The sequence below is a fragment of the Archocentrus centrarchus genome, chromosome 6, assembly GCF_007364275.1.
Source record: "Archocentrus centrarchus isolate MPI-CPG fArcCen1 chromosome 6, fArcCen1, whole genome shotgun sequence".
Classification (NCBI taxonomy): Eukaryota; Metazoa; Chordata; class Actinopteri; order Cichliformes; family Cichlidae; genus Archocentrus; species Archocentrus centrarchus.
The window spans coordinates 17,350,263-17,373,443 of NC_044351.1; the positions used below are offsets into that span (position 1 = coordinate 17,350,263).

The window sequence follows — 23,181 nt, forward strand, 5'->3', positions numbered from 1 at the left end:
ATTTAAGTTGGAGGTGTGATAAGATATTAAGAAATGAATGCAATACACTGTTGGGCTGTCACCTTTATGTAAGCAGCTAATCTCTGGAAAGTATCGTGCTGTGCTTTGTTTCCCGATACCTCAGCATTTCCCTAATCCCCCTCTCCAGTACACACCGAAGTCACACCACAAAGTGTTCGTACAAAGTCTCTAATGTGGCCTTGAATACAGATGGAAAATGATGCAATCTGCTAAAAATGGTAACACATTGAAGTAAAATTCAGAGCAGTTGTTACTGTTAGTAGCAATGCATATAAATATGAGGTATTAAACAGTATTTGTTTTTGAATATACTTTTTCAGTGTTCTTTGGTTTGATTTTGATATGTATGTTTAGTATTTCTAATGGATCTGTGACAGTTGGATTAAAACAGGCACCTTGGGTATTATTGGAAAACAAACCCAGTGATGTCAGAGGCTTAGTGATGAAGAGGTTTATCATGTACGCTGATGTTTGTGTGAGTCATTTACTCCAAACACCTGCTGATGTTTCAGAGGACTGTGGACCTGGAAGAACATATTTGACAAAGGTATGAATTTATAACAATAAAGCTTTCTTTTAAAACTTGTAGCTGGAAACACAGGAGCTCTTCATATCTCCTGATGCAGGTTGGCGGTTGGAGCATTTTGGTGACAATGAACATGCTGGAGGACGTCCCGTTTCAGACCCAGCTGGGTCCGCTGGAGGAAGAAATGCAGCTGTTGCCCGCTCCGGAGATTACTGTACCAGACTGCCATCAGATAATGCAGGAAACTGAGGTCGCACATCAAATTAAAACACATTTTTTCCCCCCCAGAATCTCTGAATATAGAGCCTACATGTTCTTCCCTGTGCAGTTTCTGCTTAGAATAAATTTTCTGTTTAATTGCTTGAAAATCTAGGTTTTTGAGTATTGGGAGTTTAACGGGGCTCTGGTTTCCATTTGAATGTACTTAGGAAGGTAATCCTAATAAGATTTCAAACAGTGCAGAAGACGATGTTTTCCTGAAACAATATACACACTGTAATGAAGGATTATGTTCAAATAATAGAACTAGGCTGCATGAAGTTGAAATGCCTTTTATTCCATCTTACTGACATTACATTCATAGGTCTTTTTCAACAGGAAGAAAAGCACAGATGGTATCAGAAAAATTTGTACATTTTGCTGCTTCTGGGTCATTTGCATACTGGACAGTTATTATAGTTTGAATTCTTTCATATTCTTATTTATTTTTCATTTTAGTTCATTTTAGTACTTTGAAATAGTTCTCAGAGTGGATTTTAATGATTTACTGTTTTTTTTTTTTTTTTAATTGTCTCAAAATATTTAGTTCAATTTTCATTAATCCCTTCATGATACAGTAATTTTGGTGGAAAAAAAAAAATCATCCTCAGTTGATTTCAGGAGGAGACACAAGCTGGTGTACTCCTACTGCTGGTTCCAAGTCTGGATAAATGGGAGGGTTATGTCAGGAAGGGCTTCTGGTGTAAACTCTGTGACAAATCAAGATGTGGATCTGTCCACTGTGGCAACCCCCTTGGGAATTAAGCACAGTTAAAAGCACCTTTGGGTGGTATATGTCAGAGGGAAACTCTGTCATATCAGGCACCTTTGGCCTCCACCAAAGCTTCCAGAGGCTGGTTGTGTTGGCAGGTTTGGCCACAGAGACAAACACATTTCCTGGATTTATTTTAGCTAGTTTTGTAAGTATAAAATAGTCTGTTTTTATTTTTATTTCACCTAACTAAAATGCTTTTTTTTCCACTCAGTTTTAGTTAGCTGTAATAAGCTTCACCCTTGCTCACTGATTACTGTCATGTTTTATTGGCACACTTGAATACTACAGAGTTATTGTTAATGTTCTTACTAACCCCTGCACTTCTAAATGTCAGCTGTGGAAAAGGCCCATCGTTTAAAATCTTTTTGACTCTGCTTTTCCTGCAGTATGGGTTCAACCTGGAGAGATGGATTATAACTGGACAGCAGTTAGCCTGTCAAGCTCCATCCTGCCCTCCTTACTGGCTGATGTTCAGCAGTCCTAACGAGACTTGTAGGGTCACTCCCAGGAGCAGCGATCTGCAGGCCCTCAACCCTCGGCCCCGTAGCCACAGCCTGAACTCTGCTGACGCTCACTGGCTGCACCATCGCACTGTCAAGTTCCTCATATCTGACTCTGAAGATGAAGATGGTTATCACGAGGACAATGAAATGTCCTCCACTGAAGATGCCCCTCAGCTCATCAAGGGGAGGGAGCGACCCCGGAGTGCTTCACTCAAAGACCCAATCTCCAGAGTCAAAGACATGCACCTTGGTGCTTCCCCGCACCACTGTAAGACTGACTTACCTCAGAGTTTCAGAAGTCACAGGGGCGCTTCTTCTCTCCCAGAGTGTAGACAGCCTCTGCGTGCGCTTGAGCAGCACAGATCACAGCAGGCCAGTCCGCTCCCCCAGAAGAACATCAAAAAGAGGCAGCGCTCTTTGGGCAGGAAGTTCTCCCAAAACACACCACCCGCTGGACCTTCCCCACCCAGACACCAGCAACGACCCTCCTCTGCGGGGCCTGTTTTGAAAAACCGCAGGAAGAAGGTTGGTTTCTCTAAGAGCATCATATAATATAATTAAGGCAGCCGAAGCTGTTTTCTCTTATTTATGCTTGGTCTTTGCTTGTCATCATCAGGTCCTGACGAGTGGTGCCTCTCGGGGGGTTTTCTTTGACTTTGCAGCAGAGCTTTTGACAGCACTCAGCCAGGAAGAGAGAGAGCTACTTGAAACAATCACTGAGAGGGGCTACCCTTTACGAACAGCTATTTTGGCTCTGCAGAAGACAGGCTACAGGAGCCCTGAGAAGGTAGGTACTACACTGGGGTTACCAAGTGTTTGTTGATTGCATTTTTCAAGGAAACAGTGAACTGTAATATACACATAAAACTCTTTTGATTTGCCTCAGTAAAGTCTGACTCAAAATTAAAACTTTTAGGACAAGGTGGCACAGTAGTTAGCACCAACAAAGTCCTGGGTTCAAATCCACTGGCCAGCTGGGGCCCTTCTGTGTGGAGTTTACGTGTTCTCCTTGTGCCTGTGTAGGTTCTCTCCAAATACGGACTTCCTCCCACAATCCAAATGTTAGCTTAACGGGTGACTCTAAATTGGCTGTAGGTGTGAAAGTGAGTGAATTGTTCTGTCAGGTTAACAAGGAAAATACATTTATCACAATCATCCTTAAGCTAATTTGTTTATGCATCCATAAGGTAATGGTATTTAAGTTTAAATCAATCCTGTACACATTCCTAAATGGTAATGAGTACATTTCTTAACAGTGTAGAGAAATGGATGAAATTCTTGTTCTGTCCCTCTTATTTTGACAGGTGCTAAAGTACCTGGTTACCTGTGACCGTCTGTGTCAGCTGGGATATGATCAAGCACAGGTGGAAGAGGCTTTGGAGATGTTTCAGAACTGTGAGAGCAAGGTAACCCCAAATTTTTTCATGTCAATGAACCAGCACCAGTCACACCTTATTGTAACTTGACATGAAGCAGCAATACAATTAATTTTTTCCCCAGGCTGCTGAGTTCCTGCGATTGTTGACTCAATTTAATGAGATGGGCTTCCAGCAAAGTGCAATCAAAGAAGTGCTCCTTGTTCATGAAAATCACCGTGAAAGGGCTCTTGAGGAACTCATGACACGTATGGCTTAAAGAAGTTGTCACAATTCCAGCATAAACGTCTACAGTCACTAGAAGAGCACTCAGTTCTCCCAGGCCAATCCCCTACCTATAGTTTTATAGAAAGCTATAACAATACCATTAAAATTAAATCGTAACTCTGTGGCTGAATTCAATTACTGCCTTTTAACTTGCACTCAATTAAAATCAAACAAATGCAACTGAAAGATGGGGGAAGAATGAAATGCAAAATAACATCTGCTTTCAAAACGTTTATTTACAGGTTAAGAAAAAGACTAAAATCACCTGACATTTGGTTTCTGGAGAAAAAGTTTAGCTGTCATTCCAGCTGGAAGAAGAAAGTCGTGTCCAATTTTCACATTAGTGAAACAAAGTAGTGCTCTAGATTGCAAGTAACGCTTCACTTAAACGCACCTAAATAAAAATGATCAAATAAAAAGCCACAACAGCTGTGGCACAAGAATCAGAAGGCCAGAGAGATGCATACAGCAGGGGAACAATGGAAAAATGTTCACACAGATCAAAATATTTACATTTTTTTGTTCCCTCTTGTCCATTGTGTGAAAACTACACCAAACTACCATTGAGGTGAGTGACCCTCTGTGCCAGAGCCGCTCCTTTGAAGCATCACTGATGACCAACAGTGGAGTTCAGCAGTCCTGACTTCACATTTGCTTTAGAAGCCTTCGAGAGGTCCCTCTGTAAAGGAAAAGTCGGTAAATTAAATGTGTATTCACTTTTGGAAAAATTTTTAACCTCATGATGACCAGGTTTATGAGTCATACAGTGGAAAATTTTACTGTGGCTCAAATAAACAAGTTATTGAGACTTTGGTATGTCAGGAATTTTTTACAGTACAGGATTGTAGCCATTTCACCATTTTCTTATGACCTAGTGCATTTTGACTATTCCAACATGTATATTCATTGTAGACAGCTTCTTTTGGCTGTTCCCTTATTTGCAGGGGGGTTGCCACAGTGGATGGATCTGCATATTTCACTTGTCTGCCTGATGCCCTTCCTGACACAGCCCTCCTGATCTTATATCAGGGATCTTTTGTGTGTTAAACACTACACTATGAAACCACTTCATATGCATATTCATGGTATTCTGTGTAAATTTCAATGCAGATTATTAACATTTTTCCATTTATCAAACAATGCTGACTGTATGACAAAGTTTGGAATGTATACTCAAATGTCAAAAGATGGCTCAAAGCTTTATTTTTTTTTTAAGTTTTGTCATTATATTAATTAATAATTTTTGTAGATTTTTCTTTGTATCACAATTACATAATGTTGGAATTTCATCTGCATTATAAAATAAATGTACATCTACATAGCAATAAAGATGTTTTTTTTTTTTTAATTTGTATAAGTCTTTTGTAAATTTGGTGCCAATGGCAGTGTTTTCCTTTTAAATTGTACTTCAGTGACTAAACAGATGTAAAAACCCCATTTACCGCAAATTCCGAATAGGAGCCAGCAATAGAGTTAAAGGTGAAGGTGTGATCTTGAGTATCCTGAGACCTTAACGGTGTGCCACTTGGAGTGTTTCTATTAAGGTGGGAGATATTTTCCTTGTTTCGGTCTAGCACACGCGGTGTCTTTCCATGTCCAGGGGTTCGCAGGCCAAGACCCTACAATGAGACCAACTAGAATGATGCTGTGTTTTGGAAAGCCCTTTCATTTAAAGATTACATAGGACAATATGACAGATAACCACTTTTAAAGCAGCCAATATCTTGACATACAATGTAAAAAGTTCATATTATGCACATTTCTCAGTTGAAGATATGGGACCTGACTAGTTGGGTAGAATGAGGAGTTATTGTCAATGCCTGGACCATATTGGGAACAAACACTATACTCAATTGTTGCCCAGCATGGAAAAAGGTAAAACCAAATCTGCATGCAAACTAATGTAGGAGGCTTTACTGTTCTGAAGTTGTGAGAAAATGGGGCTCAAACCTGCTGTGATACTGAATGAACCAATCTATTCCTGATTGACTGTCAAAAACACAACATGGAGCACAATACCTTGATAGCAGACAGCGGTGGTTTCTGGGTGGAAGAATGGCACATGGTGCCACCGAGGCCTGAGCACAGAAAGCTGGTTGGAGTGGAGATAGTCGAGGTGCCATTAAGCTGAGTGGACAGGGGACAAAGGTGCCTCAGTCAGTGCCATCTTCCACATTAATGCACAATTATAGAAATACCACAGAAATATCTACCCTTTTAATTTTTCCAGGAGTGGGAGTCCCTCCTAGCCTCCTTTTAGATGGTGTTTTCACTGTTGTTCCATACAGCATTTCCTCCTGTATCTGCTTAGTTTTCTTCATGTGCTATTGGCCAAAGAATAATGCATTTAATAGTCACATTACTACTGCTACAGGGAAATGTAAGACTTGGTAGATTTTGCAATAGCAGTAACATACCCTTTCAAGTTTCTCCTTCTCCTTTTCATTGTGATGTTGATCCCACTGCTGTTGCACATACTCAAGAAATTTCTGTCCATTCACCAAGAAATCCTTGCCATGCTCCTGCTCCCAAGCATCGATTTGGGCCTTCAGACTCTTTTCCAACTGAAAACAAGCAGGAGCATTCTTATATAGTCACCGTGTTAAAAAGGGGTTGTATTACACTTACTCTCTCATATGTAAAATGGTTTGTTAAAGACAATGAATGTACTAAGGGACTGAACCAATGCTTAATACAGTTGTGATCAAAAGTTTACATCCACTCATGGGTATGAATGTCATGGTAATTTTGAGCTTTCAATGATTTCTCTGAACTGCTCTTTTTCCAGAGAAAAAGAACAGAAGTTTAAAGAAATCACTGAAAGGCTGGGCACCAGTTTAGCTCACGGCATGAGCTGCAGCAGCTTGGGTTTGGACACTTTCCTGCCCACTCTCCACTATTGCACCATCTAATAAGGGCGTTTCTGAACTGCGAAATACGCATTTTTGGATTCGTAGAGCACAGCGAGTTCCCTTTTAATAGATTCTGCACTGACAGTGGACTATTTGACTACATCAATTTCTAAAATGCCTTTGGTAAGCTCTGGTGCACAGCAGACATATGCACCTGAACTAGAGTGACACTCATTTAATATCCCCATCTGTTGGACAAAACCAGCAATACACCTCAACCTTCTGTTTCCACTCTCATATGGTTCACTTGACCCCTTTTTATTTACCAAATCAATCTAATATGACAACTCTTAAATTCTTTCTAAGCACATATCTTGCAGGTTGACATCTGCTTAGAGTAATCCTGTTTATTTACTGAAACAGTACAGTCAAACAAAAACAATATCCTCACCTTAGGCAAACTTTTCTGCAGGTCACTTCTCTGCTTTTCTTCTTTCAGAAGGTTCCCACCTCTGTTGTTGAACCTTGAAGGGTCATTAGCCTTTTTCTAAAAGGAGAAGCACACAGTAACTTGTGACCACACCCAGAGACACACATTTTAAAAGTTTCCAAACAAAATGTACAGGGACAACACTCACATCAAGCTCTAAGTACAAGCTCCAGTTGTCCTGCCATTTAGTGACTCCTTCAAACAGATCTTTGTGGTCCTCGTAGCATTTCTTCAAGGTTGAGACCTCAGCCTCGTGCAGATTGAGAAGCTCCTCTGTGAAATCATCTGTGGAAAGAAAGCACACACCGAGACAGTCATTAGTTCTGTGACGTTTGGTGCATATATTTAGCCTAAAACGGGCTGTTATTAAACAATAGACTTTCACCATCGTGATATGGAACAAAAGCTTCCTGCTGTTCGGGGCTGTAGAAACATTTCTCCCACAGGCGGGCAATCTCTGCTCTGATGGCCTCAATGACACTTTGCATGCTCTGCATTTTCAGCACCTCTAGACGCTGGACCTCAGCCTGGAGCTGAAAACACAGAATACACATTATTATAAACTCTTAGGAGGGGTTAGTAGCATTGGGTGGGAAAAATACACTAATGCATGATTTAGAATCATGTATCAAAAGGTAGATTTCGTACTGCCTCAATGTTTCTCTTCTTTGACTTGATCATATGCTCTGAGAAGGCTTCCCTGTCCTCTTGGGGAATCTGAAGCCGCTCCCACAGCTCTTGGATCTTAGTGCGGTAACCTGAACAAAGGAGCTCCTTCTCAGCTTTGCGGTCTTTTAACTGGGAAAAGGAAGAAAAAGAAAATCACCCACATTATTCTAAATTCTAGTTTAGACTGATAGCATTAGATAAGGAGGTGTCACAAACTTACTTGTCTAAGGAGGAGTTTAAGGGCAGCAATGTTGTCATTCGACAGACAAAATGCCTCCTCGTCCTCACACATCACATCCATCTCAAAACTGGTCTCTGGCTGCTGCTCCAGATCATCCATGCATGCACTGATCTCCTTTTTGATGCTCACAAATTCCTCATGGCGACATTCCTGCAGTGATAAGAGCGGTTACAAACCAAAAACAAAAATTGAAATTAACAATTAAGGAAGTGGGGAAAAAAACAAACAAACAAACAAAAAAAAAAACAGAAAAACAAAAACCCCTGAAAACCAGAAACACCTTCTCTTTGGTGAGATCATTGAGGTAGGCCCGAAAACTCTCTAGCTGTGTCAGTGACGGTACGGAGTCTTGATCGATGCAAAAGGGGGTAGTGCACATAATATCACACAGCTCTCTGTCTTTGCCAACGAGGCTTTTAAGCTCCTCCATTCTTTGCTTTTTTTGCTCCTTCATCACCTCCAGACGTGTGCGGCTGTTCTTCTCCATCTGCAACATGCTGCAGCCATCCTCCTCCTGCAAAGAAATTCAGAAGGTTAGACCTAACACATTTCCTTGATGAATATAAAGAAACACACATGCATTTCTTAAATGTGAATACCTCAAAAGGGGGCATCTGAAGCTCACTACACAAAATACTGAGTTCCTTGCGACAAGACTCTATGCTTTTCAATACTCGCTTCTTGAGCTCCTCTTCCTCAGCAATCATGAGGTCCAGCAAGCCCTGAAGGCAAAGAAAACCAAAGGGGGTGTTAAATTAGTCCTATAAGGCCAAAAACTGCCTAAACGTACACTGATGCAACTCACTTTAATGTGCTTGTGAACATCATTGGTTCTTTGCAGGCGCTGCTCTTCAGGAATCCCAATCTCCTCCCAGATATCCTGCAACCTGACCAGGGCTCTGTTCAGGTAGGCAACAGATTCTGCGGCATGGACTTCACTGGAAGAAAACCAGATCCTTAGTCAGTTATCCCCAAAATTGGGAAATTCCTTTGTTACAGCAGTTAAAATTTTGAGTTAAATACAGCAAACGTAACAAGACGACTTGAAGTATAAAATGTATTTAGATCAATAAAATACAATGACAAGTCATCATAAGTAAAATCTCTTATTCAGTGAAGCAAAAATGTAGTTAAGAGTTCAAAATGGCTCATTAAAGGTCGTTAAACTGCATATAAAATATGAGAAGCCGGGCTCTGTGTAACAGAGCGTAAAGTGTAATGGGTACTGCCATAAAGTGAGCAGGTGTACACAAAGGTTTGTGCGTGTATTCTGGACTAACAATCAAATCAGGTTTCACAGGGTTTTTCCTGGCTCAAAGTGGCCCTTTGGAAGGTGACTGCGTGTTACCACGAGTCTGTTTTGCCCCATGAATTTTCTTTAAACCCAAGGTAAAACTTTAATACTTTAACAGGGGTTTCATTTACTTAAAATTGAAAAATGAGACGTACAATAATGTTAGTGATTTTATCTCGCCTAATATTATGCGAAGACTTTTAAAATCAGGTAGGAAACAGCTGAGTTAGCAGCCGAAATACAAACGCCACAACCCAGTTTGACCAGCGACTGAGCAAGCTAACGTTTAGCTAGTTGCTGTAGCATATAAGTGGTAACGTTTAGAAATCCCAAATAATAAATATCATAATTAATATGAAAGTGACAAAAAAAACAATGACAGTATACCCCAACGGCTGATCCGTCCTTACGTGTGAAACAAGCTGTGCGAGTCCGCTCAGTTAACACATACACAAAAACTAATGAGCGAGTTTCCTAACTGATTACAAGTTACATAAACCGCTAAAATATATATATATATATATATTCACCACTGACCTCACTCTCATTTCGCCACCGCAGACAACTGAAATGTTTTAAAACAATCGTCGTTTAGGTGCAACCAATCTTTCCGCACAAAACCAGTATAATTAGTTTAGGGTCAGTCTAGCTGCAGTTTCCCGACTACCCGTTCGTTTGTCGAGTGCATTTGAAATTTGCACCGAAACAACGCTTGGACTCTGATTGGCTGATGAAACTGACGTCAGCGGAAATCGCTCTGGGGAGGCACCAGAGAATTTCCAAATCTTCGTGCATTTCCTGAGTGGTACCTCTCCCACTTCTCCAAACTACAGCGCTGCAGCAGTCGCCAACAAGAGGTACATGGGAGTAGATTGCTCATAGATGATTCATAGGCCAGTGTTAAGTGGCTTAACAAAGGAACGAACAACAACAAAAAAGACATTCCTCTGAAAATGATCAGGTACAAGGACTGGACTGAAATGAGTGAAAAAGCATCCAATATCCAAAGAAACGCTTTAAAAGGCCCCCAGAACCTGGAGAACTGTTGCACAAGACCACATAAAAATAAATAAATAAATAAAAATACAAGAAAGTCTGGATCCTTAAATATAAAGAAAGGATGTATACCTCAAGACATTAGCACAGTACTGCACATCTGATCAACTGCAGACATACCAGAAAATGTGAGTAAATATTAATATTTTTATGAATTTTTGTCAACTAAGTCAATGGTGAAAATGTACCACTAAAGACTATGTCTACTGCACTGTGTTTCTACACATGAAATTCACACGAGTAGCCGAAATGTGATTTATTGTAGCAAATAACTTTGGCTAGATTTCTTCTACAACATGGCAAGAGCACTGGAAGCATTTAAGGAAGGCTGTAAGAAATGCACTCAACCAAGCAAGTCAATGAAAATATTTCACAACATTTTTTTTCTCCTTCAGTCTTGTTTCCATTATAGTGGACATGAACCTACCAACGTAAGTGAGAGAACATAAATGAGGGGCAGCTCAAGACCTTTTCCAAGACCTCCATTGAGCCCAGCAGGTTTTGTGATTCAGCCGATGCCAGACTGTTGTTCCATAGGTACAGACTCACAACACACACCTTTGTAATTTGCTCGCAGGTCATTTCTTAGCAACTGCTGTATTTAGTCTTTGCCTGAATTGCACTGAATTGTATTTAATTTACTAGCCTACTCAGTCCTTCCTTTTTAACAAAGCTAAGTAGCAATGTTAATTTGAGGGGTAGAACATATTTTGTGCTTGCTTAACATTGGAACCAGTTCATCTGAGTAATCTGACAAAAAGTATATATTTATTTACACGCATTCAGAAAATTACAATATCAAACGGAAAAAACAAAACAAAACATTTCTTTTAAGCTGACCCTGATCTTTACTCATCCTTTGTTCTTATACACAAATACACATAATTTGAGTTTAAAGTGAAGCAGTTTATATAGAAGTTAGCAAATGTCACCGATTACAAATAAATAATAAGAAAGGAAACATGGTTGAAAAACAAATGAACAGGCGACGCACAAATTTGGGTTGTTTTGTGATTTCAGCATGATTAGAGACAGCGTTTGTTCCCTCATCATTGAGGATACTGACGTAAATACAAGTTCCTCAACACTTCCTCACTGAACTGGTAGGTTAGCTTCTTCTTCACTTTTTTAATCTCTCCAGTTTTACCATAGTTTCTCAGAGCTCGAGCCATTTTCTGGTAGGTCATTTTTTTGCGGTTTCCTTTCTGAATACCCCAGTGGCTCGCCAGTGCTTCCTTGTGTTTGGTGGAGAACTGGAAGATGCCCTTGTCCTGGTCCACCCACCAGATACTGTCACTCATGTCACCGTTTCTTAGCATGTCCAGGAGGAACTGGTACAGACGGATTTTCTTCTTGTTGTCTGGAGTGGAAAGTATGAGATTTGTTAGAGGAAATGTTGTCAGTTTTTTAGGCTTATGAGTGAATGTCAGTTAAAAAAAAAAAAACGTTTGAAAATACCCACTAGTGTCTCTCCTGAAGGAAGCTCCTGAAGGATGCTCTTCATATTCATCCTCACCCTCTGATACCTCAAGCGGGGGACTGATTCCTCTCTGGTCTTCTTCTGAGTAGTACTGTCCAGGTGAGGCCGAAGGTGGGTACTGGTAGCACAGGGATGAGGTGTAATATGGGATCTTTAGGGGAAATTCAAACCATATTTATGCACAAAATTGACAGAGTGGGTAACTTTTTTTTTGTTGTTTGGTTTGCAGTTATTCATCATCTGACATTTTCATTTAAACTCAGCCATTGTGTTAAAAGAGGAAGTTGCTCTGCCAGAATTAGAATTCAGTGCTCAGCAGTACCATATAGTGCAGATGACATTTCAGAGGAAATATTCCAGACTGTCCACATCATGTGCTGCATTTGTGCAGATAAAATCACGTTATAATCATCAAAATCCCTCATTCAATTTACGACATTGTCAGGTTAAATCTTCTTGGTTGGGAGTGTTTCTGGATTTTCTTCATCTGTGATGCTGCTTGGGCTTGTAATGACCAATTTTCAGACATTGTGTGGGATTTATTAACAATTGCAATAATCATAAGCAGCCGTCCTACCAATTCAATGTTGAGTCAATCAGAGTAAAGTCAAATAATTTACTGTTATTTTAGGCACGGCTGTGCTAAAGACAGTGAGAATATTCACCAAAACCTCAGTTTTTCTTGTGAGCATCGTTTCATGTTTGAGATCTTTATAAAGACTCAAACACAGAAAGTAAATGTCTTCTCCCTCAGGGGAAAAATAATGAGCAATCAGACCGATCTGAGTCACCCAGTGTAGTAATAGTTGACTAAATGTTTTTTTCATCACTGCATAACATCACTGCTGCATGTTAAGACCACAATCACAGGGAAAAAAAAATACATTTAAAAGCATTTCCCTTCTTTAGAATAGTTGTCTGGGCTGTGAGCATGTCTAATAGGAAGGTGTAATTATTATCAATCATTTCCATGTCAGGCTACTTGTCAGCAATTCCAATCACATGTACAGAGAATATATTTTTCAAGCTACCATACGTGGACTTACTTGTGGTGATGCAGAGAGAGGAGCAAGTGGAGGGTCCAGTTGGAGGTACAGTGACTCACTGGTGTAGCGGTAGGGTTGTATCAGTTGTGGCGGAGACACAGCCTGAAGCTCCGTGAGGGGATTCAGGGGGGAGTTCTCAAAGTCTGACGCCTGTACCCGCTCAGATTGAAAGGTCCATCTACGGTCTGAAAAGTGACAGAGGTTCAAGCACCTGGCTGTGTGAGGAATCACCTTCTTTATTTGACACTTAAATCCACTCTACTAACCGTCACAAATTTCCCCCACACCGCTGAGGTAGGGGTACAGCTCCACAGCCGGTCGATAATTCTCTGCCTCATTTGGAATAACTTCCTCTGAAGCCTTTGGAGGGGGAAATATTAGCTGTTGTTTCTGAAAAATTAAAAGTTTGAGTCTCTTTGTCCTGCCAAAATTATTTCAGATATAACATCTAGTTATTCCTCATTGCTTTTAGAAGAACATAAAACAGACATAAAACAGTAAAATCAACTGAAGAAAGTAATATAGATTATATATGTGACTTTACTGTGTGAAACAAATGTATCCTAATTAAACACAAACAAAAATCCTCCTTCTGCACATAAACAATAAATAAATAAATACCACCACCAGTGTCGTAAAGTTCTACTTTGGTCACTAGAATAGCCTTTAAAGGTAATGAGATATGCCTTACAGAAACCCGGGAGCAAATACCTCTCACAATTTCGCAAGCTAAAATCAAAGCCTTATCTCTTCATGTATGATGTAAAAAAAAATTGTAAAATTAAAATAGATCCACTTACAGATGATATAACATAGCCATCCATCATGTAAACAAGGCTGCATGAGAGTCTTGGTTCTTAAAGCTTGTGGTAATTTTTAACTTTTTCTTATTGCTTCACCGATAAACACGGAGCGTCTCAGAGCACTGACTGCAGCACACAAATGGGAACTGAAAGTGAGAAATAAGCTGGAACATATACAGTCTGCACTCATATCTAGTTGCCAGATTTGTATGATGAGTTAGTTCCTGATGGCCAAGTGCCATGTTTACATGTATTTATTAAAAGTCTAAAGCCCAACATGTTTTTTTTTATACTTAGCACACTTTGTGCTAAATATAAAACATCTCCAGATGTCTGTGAAAACATTCACACGGTTAACGAAGATGCAGTGAGAGTAGAAGCTTGTTATCACATATTAAATGGTGAATCCTTGTCTGCTTCAACTCTTTACTCTCATTAGTTCAAGTGATGTTATTAGAGAGACATTAACTCTAATTCTGCACTCATTCCAAATACAATTAAACCTACAGAGAATGGCGTTGTTATTAAATTTAACATCATAATTGAATAGAAAACCAGGCTTAATGACATTCTCTCAATTACAATAAGTTTGATTTATTCATGCTGGAATTTTTTATAGTTACTGCAGGCAGGAGCAGAAACCAAAAGTGAAGTTTTGACCGGGCTTGTTCCTCTTTTAGTTTGGCATTATGGTTTCAGTTGAGGAAGTTCTGGCCATGAGATGAAACCAGTGAAAACATGACTGAAATAGTTGGTGTCACTTTGTCCTTCTAACTTGTTTGTGTTTTTCTACATAAGATATATTTTTTCAGGCAACAGAGATTTTTATAACCACCTTCTGACTTTTAAAAAATATATTTTCAAGTATAGAGGTTGATTTTTTATGACTTCTTTCAAAATAATAAACTGAACCAAACATTACTATCGGATGCTTTGATAGGTTTGCCTGTATTTTAATGGAAACTTACCAAAGGCAGTCTGCTGGCTGTGATGAAACTGTTTTCTGTGTACAGCGCATGGAGAAAAGCAGGCTATTTGCATTTGGGCGTTTCATTGAACACTTTAGACAACATCAGCTGAGGTGTTTTGAGACACTCTCTATTAAAACAAAGTGAAGGTTATTTTCTTTTGCTTAACTTGAGATACGTGAGGCTTAAATGGTGTCAAACGATGACCCGCGGTGCGATAAGTGCAGGTCTAGGGCTTTTCGTGTTTTCAAATATTTGCTCTGTCTCCATCTACTGGAAAGAAATGTTGGACTGACCAGTATCTAGGCTAGACTGAGTTCAGAGGCATAGAGGAGACAACCAAAATAGCACATCGAGGCCCAAGTCTATTTATCCTCCGCCCCCGAATATGACTTTTTTAGGAGATGCTTGACAAATTAGAGAAATGAGGGCTTCACTGATTAATCAGTATTTCCGATTTCCACGTATTGCTGAATTTCCTCCCCATCTTAGACACTGACAGCAGCAGCCAGGAGCGGAGTCCTGCTGTCCCGTGGAAATACCGAGGCGAGATACGCATGGAACATGGCTGCTATGAGGACTTTAACCGTGGCAGGATTGTTTTTGGCATTTTGCGCTTTGGGGCTGATCGCTGTAGCGATCAGCACCGACAACTGGTACGAGACTGATGCCAGGAGGCACCGGGAACGCTGCAAGAATTATTCAAACAAAAGAAACGACCCCGGATACATTTACATCTCCAACACCAACCTTCCACTTCGCATGCTGCCAAAGGAGAAAAACGTTGAAAGAAAGGGCTCCAGTGTCAGCGGCGAAATACTGCTGCGGGCTAAGCGGCACTTCTTGCCTCCTGCCCCTGCCATGGAGTCTCTCTGCAGTCGGCATTTCAACTCCACGGTCACCGGACTGTGGAGAAAGTGCCACAGAGAAGGATTTGACTTGGAGACGGAGGATTTGATCTTTAAAGGTTTGGTTTTGGGCTTCATATTTTGTGTTGTAATGTGTTTGTTTGGAACCTTTGTGTCGCGTGTCAGCCGCTAATACTTTGTGCACGACTGCGCTATCCAAGGTGCTGATGCTGCGCACAGACGCTCGAGGCCTACGCAGTATCACACAGAGTACAGTTACAATGCGATCGACGTGCTGTTTTCCAGCACAAAAGGGCAGCCTGTAGTAACAGAATCCTCTAGATGCGTACAACAAGCTACTCTACAGAGGTGTGGGTGGATGGGTGGGCGGTGGTGGAAGGGGGTTGGGTGCATATTTTTGGGAGGGGGGGGGGGGGGGGGCAGCAGAGAGCCTTGTGATATCCTGTACATCTCGTCTCAGTGCTAATGTGAGACATCCTCTTTGTGTTGTTTACATCCACAGGATTGGTTCCGCGCTGCACACCAATAAAATACTATTATTCATCATCAGAGCTCCCCAGAAATCTGCCAATCAATCTGACGAAGACAATAAGGCAGGATGAGTGGCACGCACTCCGTGAGTTGCCAAAATGTTCTTTCTTTCTTTCTTTCTTTCTTTAAATCTGATGAATTAATGTACAGAAACTGAGCATGACCCTGACATGCTCTGCCTTTTCTGTTGTGCGCTTTGCAGACCTCCAGAGGATGACTGCCAGTTTCATAGGAATGGCCATATCTATCATCCTGTTCGGCTGGATCATAGGCGCTCTGGGATGCTGTCAAGACCACGATCTAATGCAGTATGTCGCTGGACTTCTCTTCCTCATGGGAGGTAAGAAGTTCTTTACATAAAGAGCACTGCCCCGACTCACCGCAGTGGGGCAGTGTGGTCTTTGTTAATCAGAGCGTTGTAACGACGCATCAGAGGAGATCAAACTGGGTTGCTGACTTTTTTTTTTTTTTTTTATCCTCGCTCTCTTTCAGGGACGTGCTGCATAATCTCCCTTTGCACGTGTGTGGCCGGAATCAACTTTGAACTGTCTCGCTATCCGCGCTACATGTTTGGCATACCAGAGGACATCAGTCATGGTTACGGCTGGTCCATGTTTTGTGCGTGGGGAGGACTGGGCCTCACATTGCTGGCTGGCTTCCTGTGCACTCTCGCTCCTTCCCTCTACCCCCCACAGACCAGTTCGGTGCACAAGCCCAGACAGGAGAACGGCTGTGTGTGACAGGCCGCAGCATACCAAACAGACACCTGTCTCATCTGTGAAACATTGACGAGCCCTGTTCCAGAGACAGTTTCACCCAGGGACTCAGAGAAGAGAGCCTTCACATAGCTTGGCACAGAGGAAGCACGGGACAGTTGCTCTCACTCACATGAAAATGACAAAGAGGTGACATTTGACTGAAGACGATTTCAGGTCCTCTGGTGCTTTTTTTCTGTCCCTCTTTATGAATAAACTGTTGAGTGTCATTGCTTGCTCTTCAAGAGGAGACTATAATAATTTCTTCCTGTAAAATCTGCTAGTTTGAAAAGAAAAAAAAAGAGAAAAAGATGCACTGGCAGGAGCTCAATAGCACAACTTTCAAATCTGAACTAAAGATCAAACTATGGACATGTAATGTCACATTTCAAAAGGGCAACTGTGTATCATTATGTACCCATTCAAAACAAGATATGTACATGTACTTTATGAATTGTATGTATGCAGATGCATTTGTGTTTATTCAAGGAAAAAAAAAGAGCATTAGACCAAACTGTGTTTGAGGGAAATGTTTTGTTGTTCTTGAGGTCTTACCCCTGTCGGAATATTTTTGAAAAATAAAACAGCCATGCAAATTTTTTTTTTGTTTCTTTTTGTTTTTCCAGGTAAACCACTGAACAGACTTAGTATAAAAAGTCCTTGTGGTTGTCTTATGTCCTAACATGTTCATTGGTATGCCAGCAGGCAGAGGGGCCAGCTAACAGAGTCAAAGCTTTTACAAGATTGTTTTAAAACAGCCACTGACTATATTTCTGTTGGTGTTACGAGGAGCTGTTTCCAGGCCACTGTTTTATGCAACCACATCTAAACACTTATTTGTGCAAATGTCAGTGGCCAAAATGTGAGTCAGTGACCAAAACTGTGTGACAAAACTGACAGAAATAAATCAGTCCCAATTAAATAGAACAAAAAAGTGAAGTCATCTTTTTTCTGTGCACAAGGGGAAATAAAATCTCTGTTTATAAACATCGGTGGCACATAAAATGAGGAATGTCCGGATAACTTCATCCAGAGCTGTCTGATCACAACATGCTGACAATTCACAGATTAACACTTGGATCTGGGTGATTAGTTTTTCAAGTTTTTCCATGGGACACATGCATGCTGGTTTCAAGAAAAAATAAATCTTTCTGACGGCTAATTCAAATTTTGGCTTCACTCATTTCCTGAGGTTTCTTGGCTCTTCGTTACTATTATATTTCTCAAACTGTGTTAATCTTCATCTAATTATTATCTGCAGCTGAAGTCTTCATATAAATCCCTGTTGTTGGTTGCACCAAAATCAGGCACTGGAGACTTACGTAAACACACCATTATAAAGTAATACGCTGGGCATTTTAACTGCAGAATATTGATTCAGTGATAAAATTATTTGCATTTCAACCAAGCTGAAGAATAAGCAGATATTAGATTAAATTTAAATTATTTTAGTGCAGCATTAATTCATTGGAAGAAGCTCTTTTTAAAAAAATCTATTAATAACCCCTGGAAAATGAAAACAATTTTTTATGTAAACAAACAAAGAATTTTGCAGTAAACGTATTGAACTGTTGAAAGTCATCATGAAAACTGGCTTGTTTTGCAGTGTTGCAGTGTCTGGTAGCAATGATACAAAGCTCTGTGTGGTTAATGAGGAGAAATCATACATGTCCTACACGAGCCCACATCATTAAAATGTCATCCAGTGCTGTAGGTGGTCTAATTACGTCACATACCTGTGGCTTGTTTATTGACTAAGGTGCAATGAATTGCATGACCTCAAAGTATGTTTTGCATTAAAAAGACTATTCTGAAAAAGTGACTAATACTCTGTTAGATAAGTGAGTATAAAGTGCATATGCTTTTCTCTATATATGGTCACAGGACTCTAACGGAGTCTGAAAAAAAATATTCTCCATGATTCAGTAGCTTGTAGAACCACCTTTAGTAGCAATAACCTGAAGCAATCATTTTCTGTATGACTTTATTGGTCTCTCACATCATTGTGGAGGAATTTTTGGCCCTCCTTTACAAAGTTGCTTTAAAGTTGCACAGTTCTCTTGAGGTTCTGCCACATAATTTCAATCAGGTTGAGGTCTGGACTTTGAGCCATTGCAACACTTTGATTCTTTTCTTTTTCAGATACTGTTGTAGATTTGCTGCTGTGCTTGGTATCATTGTCCTGTTGCATGACCCAGTTTTGCTCAAGCTTTAGCTATCAGACAGATGGCCTCACATTTGACTCTAGAATACTTTGGTATACAGAGGGGTTTGTGGTTAGCTCAATGGCTGCAAGGTGTCCAGGTACTGCAGCTGCAAAACAAGCCCAAATCATCCCCCCTCCACTACTGTGCTTGACACTTGGTATGAGGTATTTGTGCTGTGTTTGGTTTTCTCTAAACATGGCGCTGTGCACTGTGGCCAAACATCTCAATTTTGGTCTCATCTATCCAAAGGACGTTGTTCCACATGTGTTTTGTTCAGATGCAGTTTTGCAATCTTATGCTGTGCTGCTATGTTCTTTTTGGTGAGGTTTTCTCTTGGCAACCCTTCCAAACAAACCAAAAACTTCTGCCTCTACAGAGGTGCTCACATGGATGATGATCATTTGATGAAGTGCATTTGATTAGCAGCACCTGGCTGCTATATACCCTCTTAATTCAAGTGGAAGCAGTAAAGGTGCACTTAGTTTTTTGTAGGATTGTATGCTGAAAGTTACAACTAATATTTTCAACAGTACAGTTTTAAAGTACTTGTACTTTACTTGAGTATTGGTATTTTATTCTGTTTTTATTAATGTTTTAATATTTTGGTAGAAAATATTGTACTTTCCACTTCTCAACATTTAACTCACAACTTCACAAATATTTTAGAAATGATCACAGACTGATATATAAACAGTTATTGTTTATCACCAACTAAAACATTACCACAGATCAAGGAACCCAGTATGACGTAGCTAACATAAATCACAACTTTTCCATCTGCAACATTAAAATAATGCTTATCCATTGCAATCAAGTTATCTAAGAGGTGATCCATCACTTACGGATGGGCTGTTCTGCATAATGAGCGCATTTTTTTTAAATCAATACTTGCTTTACTAAAGTGCATTCTAAATGCTGGACTTGTAACCCCCATTTCTACACCACGGTATTTGTGTGTGTGTTTTTTTTCCTTTTTACTGACATTAAAGCACTGGGTTCTTTCACTTTTTGACTTATTATTTATGCTGTCTCGTTACAGCAGTAACATCTGTTAAAGATGTAAATTAATTCTGTGCCGAGTTGGCCTTCAACACAGGAGTTTGACAAACTAATCTTATCTCAAGGTTCACTTTCCTCCTCTTTCTAGAGCTTTCAACCGTATCTCATGGTCTTTACAAGAAGGCAGACTTTGCTCAGTGGGAAATTTCTCTGTTGTCATGGAGCTGGTCCATAGATGTCAAGAAGTTAAACAGTATCTCTTATTGAATGAGAGCTGCTGAAAGAGTGTCAGATGTAGTTGAATAATATTAAAACTATCAGTTGTTTCACTGCAGCAATAATGACGGTAAGACTAGTAGCAGATGTAGCACGTGCTTTCCAACAATAGCGTCCCAGAGGGTGTCATTTTGGGGTCAGAGTAGTTTCAGGTCTACGCTGGTCTGCATTCTTGACCTTTCCTTGTTTTTTCTTAAGGAAAATCCATCTTCTAACAGCTCGGGCTGTCGTGCCTCTAAGCAGTGTGGACTTGAATCTAATCTGAAGAAAAAAAATGTATTTTCCTATAGGTGGATTTATCATTTGAGCCAAAAAAGACAAATTAACTATGATGGGCAGGTTGCTTATGAGAGGTTCCATGAACAGCTCTACTTTTACTTACACAATGGAAATTTTGTCCAAATATTTTAATCAAATCTCAGAGCCCTGTGCAGTGCCCCTGGAAATTAAGAGCTGTATAGACATATAGGGTTTCTCAGGAGTTCCTGCAGCTCTGGGTTTTTTTTTTTTTTTTTTTTTTTTTGCTGTGCTGGTCTGTACTGTGCTGAGCAAGAAAGAGCTGTTTTTAAAAAGGGGTCCCTCAGGGGAAGCTGGACTGTGAGGAAAACCAGACAGAGGAAATCACACCCAGTTGCGCCCATTGCAGCCCATCTGGCTCACTCACATCTGCATAGACATTATCTCTGTAAAAAAAAAAAAAAAAAAGAAAAAAAGAAAAAAGTGGGCATGCTTTTAGCTGTTACTTTGTGGTTGTTGCAGACGGTGGCTGGAATAAGAACATTTTACGGTAGTCAAAGACAGAAAAGCAGAGATTAGCACTAAAGGCATTTGTGATATTAAATCCAAGGCACTTCAAACGAAAACAGCCTAACAGATTTGTTTATGTGTGACCCCCGTTAACCAAGGTTGATGCCTATTTTGGAAATTCAAAACAATTTTCCTTCCATAAACAGTGTCTCTGAAATAAGCTGCAGAGCAAAACAGGGCACTTTTTTATGGAGATATAAACAACTTGCCAATAAAAGTCTATTTTTGATCAAATGACATAATCCAAGTTTCAACACAATAATATTTCCTATCAAACTTGAACTGCATGGATTATGACAGACAAAAGACTAGATAATGATGACAGTGACAGCCTTTGAAGAAGCATATTTCATACTCGAGCAGATTACTTCCAGATGGAAGTGGGAGGCAGTGACAGACTTCAGACGCCAATTAGCCACGGCCACTTTAAGGGACAGTCAAGTCTGCCACTTGTAGTGCCAACAGCAAACATGGTGATGTCAAGACATGACTGAGGAGGAGGGTCGCATGAAACTGATGAAAGTGAAAAGTTACTATTTCAAAGGATTGGTCTCAGGACAAACAAGAAAAGTATGGAAGAGAATGAGAAATATTTTATCTTGCTTGAAAGAAAGGGGGAGTATCAGATATTTAATATTTATTAGATCAGTTAGATTAGATCAGCCTAATAGCATAAAACAGCATAGTTAAAATCATACAGAGTTATATATATTTACTGACAATAAATCTATTTAGAGGGTTTTTATTTTCATACTCTTGCTTCTGAATAAGATTTCTTCTAAGAGGTGGCACAGAGGGTTCCTTGCAGACATAATTTATGCCTACTTTTCTTTGTTCCATTCTGACTCAGAGGAATGTGCTGATATTTTTGTTAGAGCTCCCTTCAGTGACACAGCTCCAAGGAATGGGAACAACCAAAGGTCAGAGAAGTTCAAATACTTAAGAAGGATATTCATAAGCCACAATAAACTTTCCAGTTGTTTAATGAACTGGAGGGTCCCCTCTCTCTCTGTCTCTCTCTCTCTCTCACACACACACACACACACACACACACACACACACACACACACACACACACACACACACACACACACACACACACACACACACACACACACACACACACACACACCGATTAAGCAGCCATAGCCCCACTAAGATCCAGCATTAAGATATTCAGTCTTTAGGCGGCTCAGTCTGGTACCATGACTGCGAATGATGAGAGACAGCAGCTCATGTTTATCTTTCAGGCCCAGCGAGATGTCGGTGGTTTCCCTCTGAGCGTCCCTAATGTCACTCACTTGTTTCACCACATGCCCGTTCAGCTGTTGCTCTTCTCTCAGCTCGCTTTCTTGACTTTGTTTAAACTTCCCCTCCAGCTCCACCAGAGACTTGTCCACGTTTGAAAATGCCTCGCTGATCTGGGAGAGCTCCCGCCGGAGGAACTTCCCGTAGCTGTCCTCTCCGTCCAGATCCTGGGCCACAGTCCGGCCGATGCTCTCGAGCAGCCTCGCCGCGTCCTCTGCGTGCAGCTTTGTGAGAACGAAGTCCTCCCGCACCACAGAGTCACTGTCCTCTAAGGCCCCACATGGATACAAGTCTGAAAATTTAAACAGCATTTGGCACTTCTCGGGATCTTCTGTTTCCTCGTAATCTCCATCCGGGACGAAGAAATGGTGGAAAGTGCCATTGGAGATCTCGGGCTGCAGGGGCCCAGAGTAGACTGCCGAGCAAACTGGCAGAGATGTGACGATGATGAGCAGCAGTGGGACGGGATCCATCATGCACCTCCTCTCTCTCCTCAGCGAACGGGATCTGGACTGGCAGCCGGATTCAGCGCGCAGTTTTCATCCCGACTCATATTACACAGCCCCCCGTCACCTAAAAGGCACAGACTGCCTGTTAAAGTTAGAAGGGCCCCTGCATGGTGGCTCCAGGTCAGTCAAAACGCAAGCTGTCATTGCAGTCAGTGTTTCATCACAGCATTTTATTTTAGGTTTGGACACTTTTCTGGGCATGTTGGCACTGTAGCTAGCACTCTGCATTTTAGGGAAACATGCACACTGAGAAGCATAAACTTGCACATGAGAGCTCTTAAATATTTATTGATTA

At 40.6% G+C, this 23,181-nt stretch overlaps 5 protein-coding genes across 8 annotated transcripts; 2 read left to right on the forward strand and 3 right to left on the reverse strand.

Moving 5' to 3' along the window:
- The first annotated feature begins 386 nt into the window (after nucleotides 1-386).
- Nucleotides 387-3,958, forward strand: LOC115781492 (ubiquitin-associated protein 1-like). 2 transcript variants are annotated; one of them, XM_030731160.1, is made up of 6 exons: nucleotides 391-568; nucleotides 648-797; nucleotides 1,967-2,608; nucleotides 2,700-2,870; nucleotides 3,388-3,489; nucleotides 3,584-3,958. In XM_030731160.1, exons 1-6 carry the CDS (start codon nucleotides 464-466, stop codon nucleotides 3,716-3,718), a joined length of 1,305 nt encoding a protein of 434 aa, XP_030587020.1. In that variant the 5' UTR covers nucleotides 391-463; the 3' UTR covers nucleotides 3,719-3,958. The 2 variants fall into 2 exon arrangements, with proteins under 2 accessions (XP_030587021.1, XP_030587020.1); XM_030731161.1 differs by lacking the exon at nucleotides 648-797 and having other exon boundaries at nucleotides 387-568.
- LOC115781484 (protein regulator of cytokinesis 1-like) lies at nucleotides 3,943-9,983 on the reverse strand. 2 transcript variants are annotated; one of them, XM_030731146.1, is made up of 14 exons: nucleotides 9,810-9,983; nucleotides 8,784-8,916; nucleotides 8,578-8,700; nucleotides 8,259-8,492; nucleotides 7,958-8,128; nucleotides 7,717-7,866; nucleotides 7,454-7,601; nucleotides 7,217-7,353; nucleotides 7,030-7,125; nucleotides 6,144-6,290; nucleotides 5,940-6,050; nucleotides 5,746-5,853; nucleotides 5,236-5,345; nucleotides 3,943-4,405 (listed from the first exon to the last, which is right to left on the reverse strand). In XM_030731146.1, the coding sequence occupies exons 1-14, from the start codon at nucleotides 9,818-9,820 to the stop codon at nucleotides 4,372-4,374; spliced, it is 1,713 nt and encodes a 570-aa protein (XP_030587006.1). In that variant the 5' UTR covers nucleotides 9,821-9,983; the 3' UTR covers nucleotides 3,943-4,371. The 2 variants fall into 2 exon arrangements, with proteins under 2 accessions (XP_030587006.1, XP_030587005.1); XM_030731145.1 differs by having other exon boundaries at nucleotides 5,169-5,345.
- A 626-nt stretch (nucleotides 9,984-10,609) lies between these two features.
- On the reverse strand, nucleotides 10,610-13,792 carry spi1a (Spi-1 proto-oncogene a). 2 transcript variants are annotated; one of them, XM_030731171.1, is made up of 5 exons: nucleotides 13,655-13,792; nucleotides 13,121-13,214; nucleotides 12,855-13,039; nucleotides 11,791-11,959; nucleotides 10,610-11,688 (listed from the first exon to the last, which is right to left on the reverse strand). In XM_030731171.1, the coding sequence occupies exons 1-5, from the start codon at nucleotides 13,679-13,681 to the stop codon at nucleotides 11,378-11,380; spliced, it is 786 nt and encodes a 261-aa protein (XP_030587031.1). In that variant the 5' UTR covers nucleotides 13,682-13,792; the 3' UTR covers nucleotides 10,610-11,377. The 2 variants fall into 2 exon arrangements, with proteins under 2 accessions (XP_030587031.1, XP_030587030.1); XM_030731170.1 differs by having other exon boundaries at nucleotides 13,121-13,244.
- Nucleotides 13,793-14,922: 1,130 nt separating this feature from the next.
- On the forward strand, nucleotides 14,923-17,380 carry tmem276a (transmembrane protein 276a). Its single transcript, XM_030731169.1, has 4 exons — nucleotides 14,923-15,592; nucleotides 15,997-16,110; nucleotides 16,228-16,365; nucleotides 16,518-17,380. The coding sequence occupies exons 1-4, from the start codon at nucleotides 15,190-15,192 to the stop codon at nucleotides 16,763-16,765; spliced, it is 903 nt and encodes a 300-aa protein (XP_030587029.1). The 5' UTR covers nucleotides 14,923-15,189; the 3' UTR covers nucleotides 16,766-17,380.
- Nucleotides 17,381-21,701: 4,321 nt separating this feature from the next.
- fibina (fin bud initiation factor a) lies at nucleotides 21,702-22,883 on the reverse strand. The gene has a single exon (XM_030731177.1). The coding sequence runs from the start codon at nucleotides 22,851-22,853 to the stop codon at nucleotides 22,224-22,226; it is 630 nt and encodes a 209-aa protein (XP_030587037.1). The 5' UTR covers nucleotides 22,854-22,883; the 3' UTR covers nucleotides 21,702-22,223.
- Nucleotides 22,884-23,181: the final 298 nt, after the last annotated feature.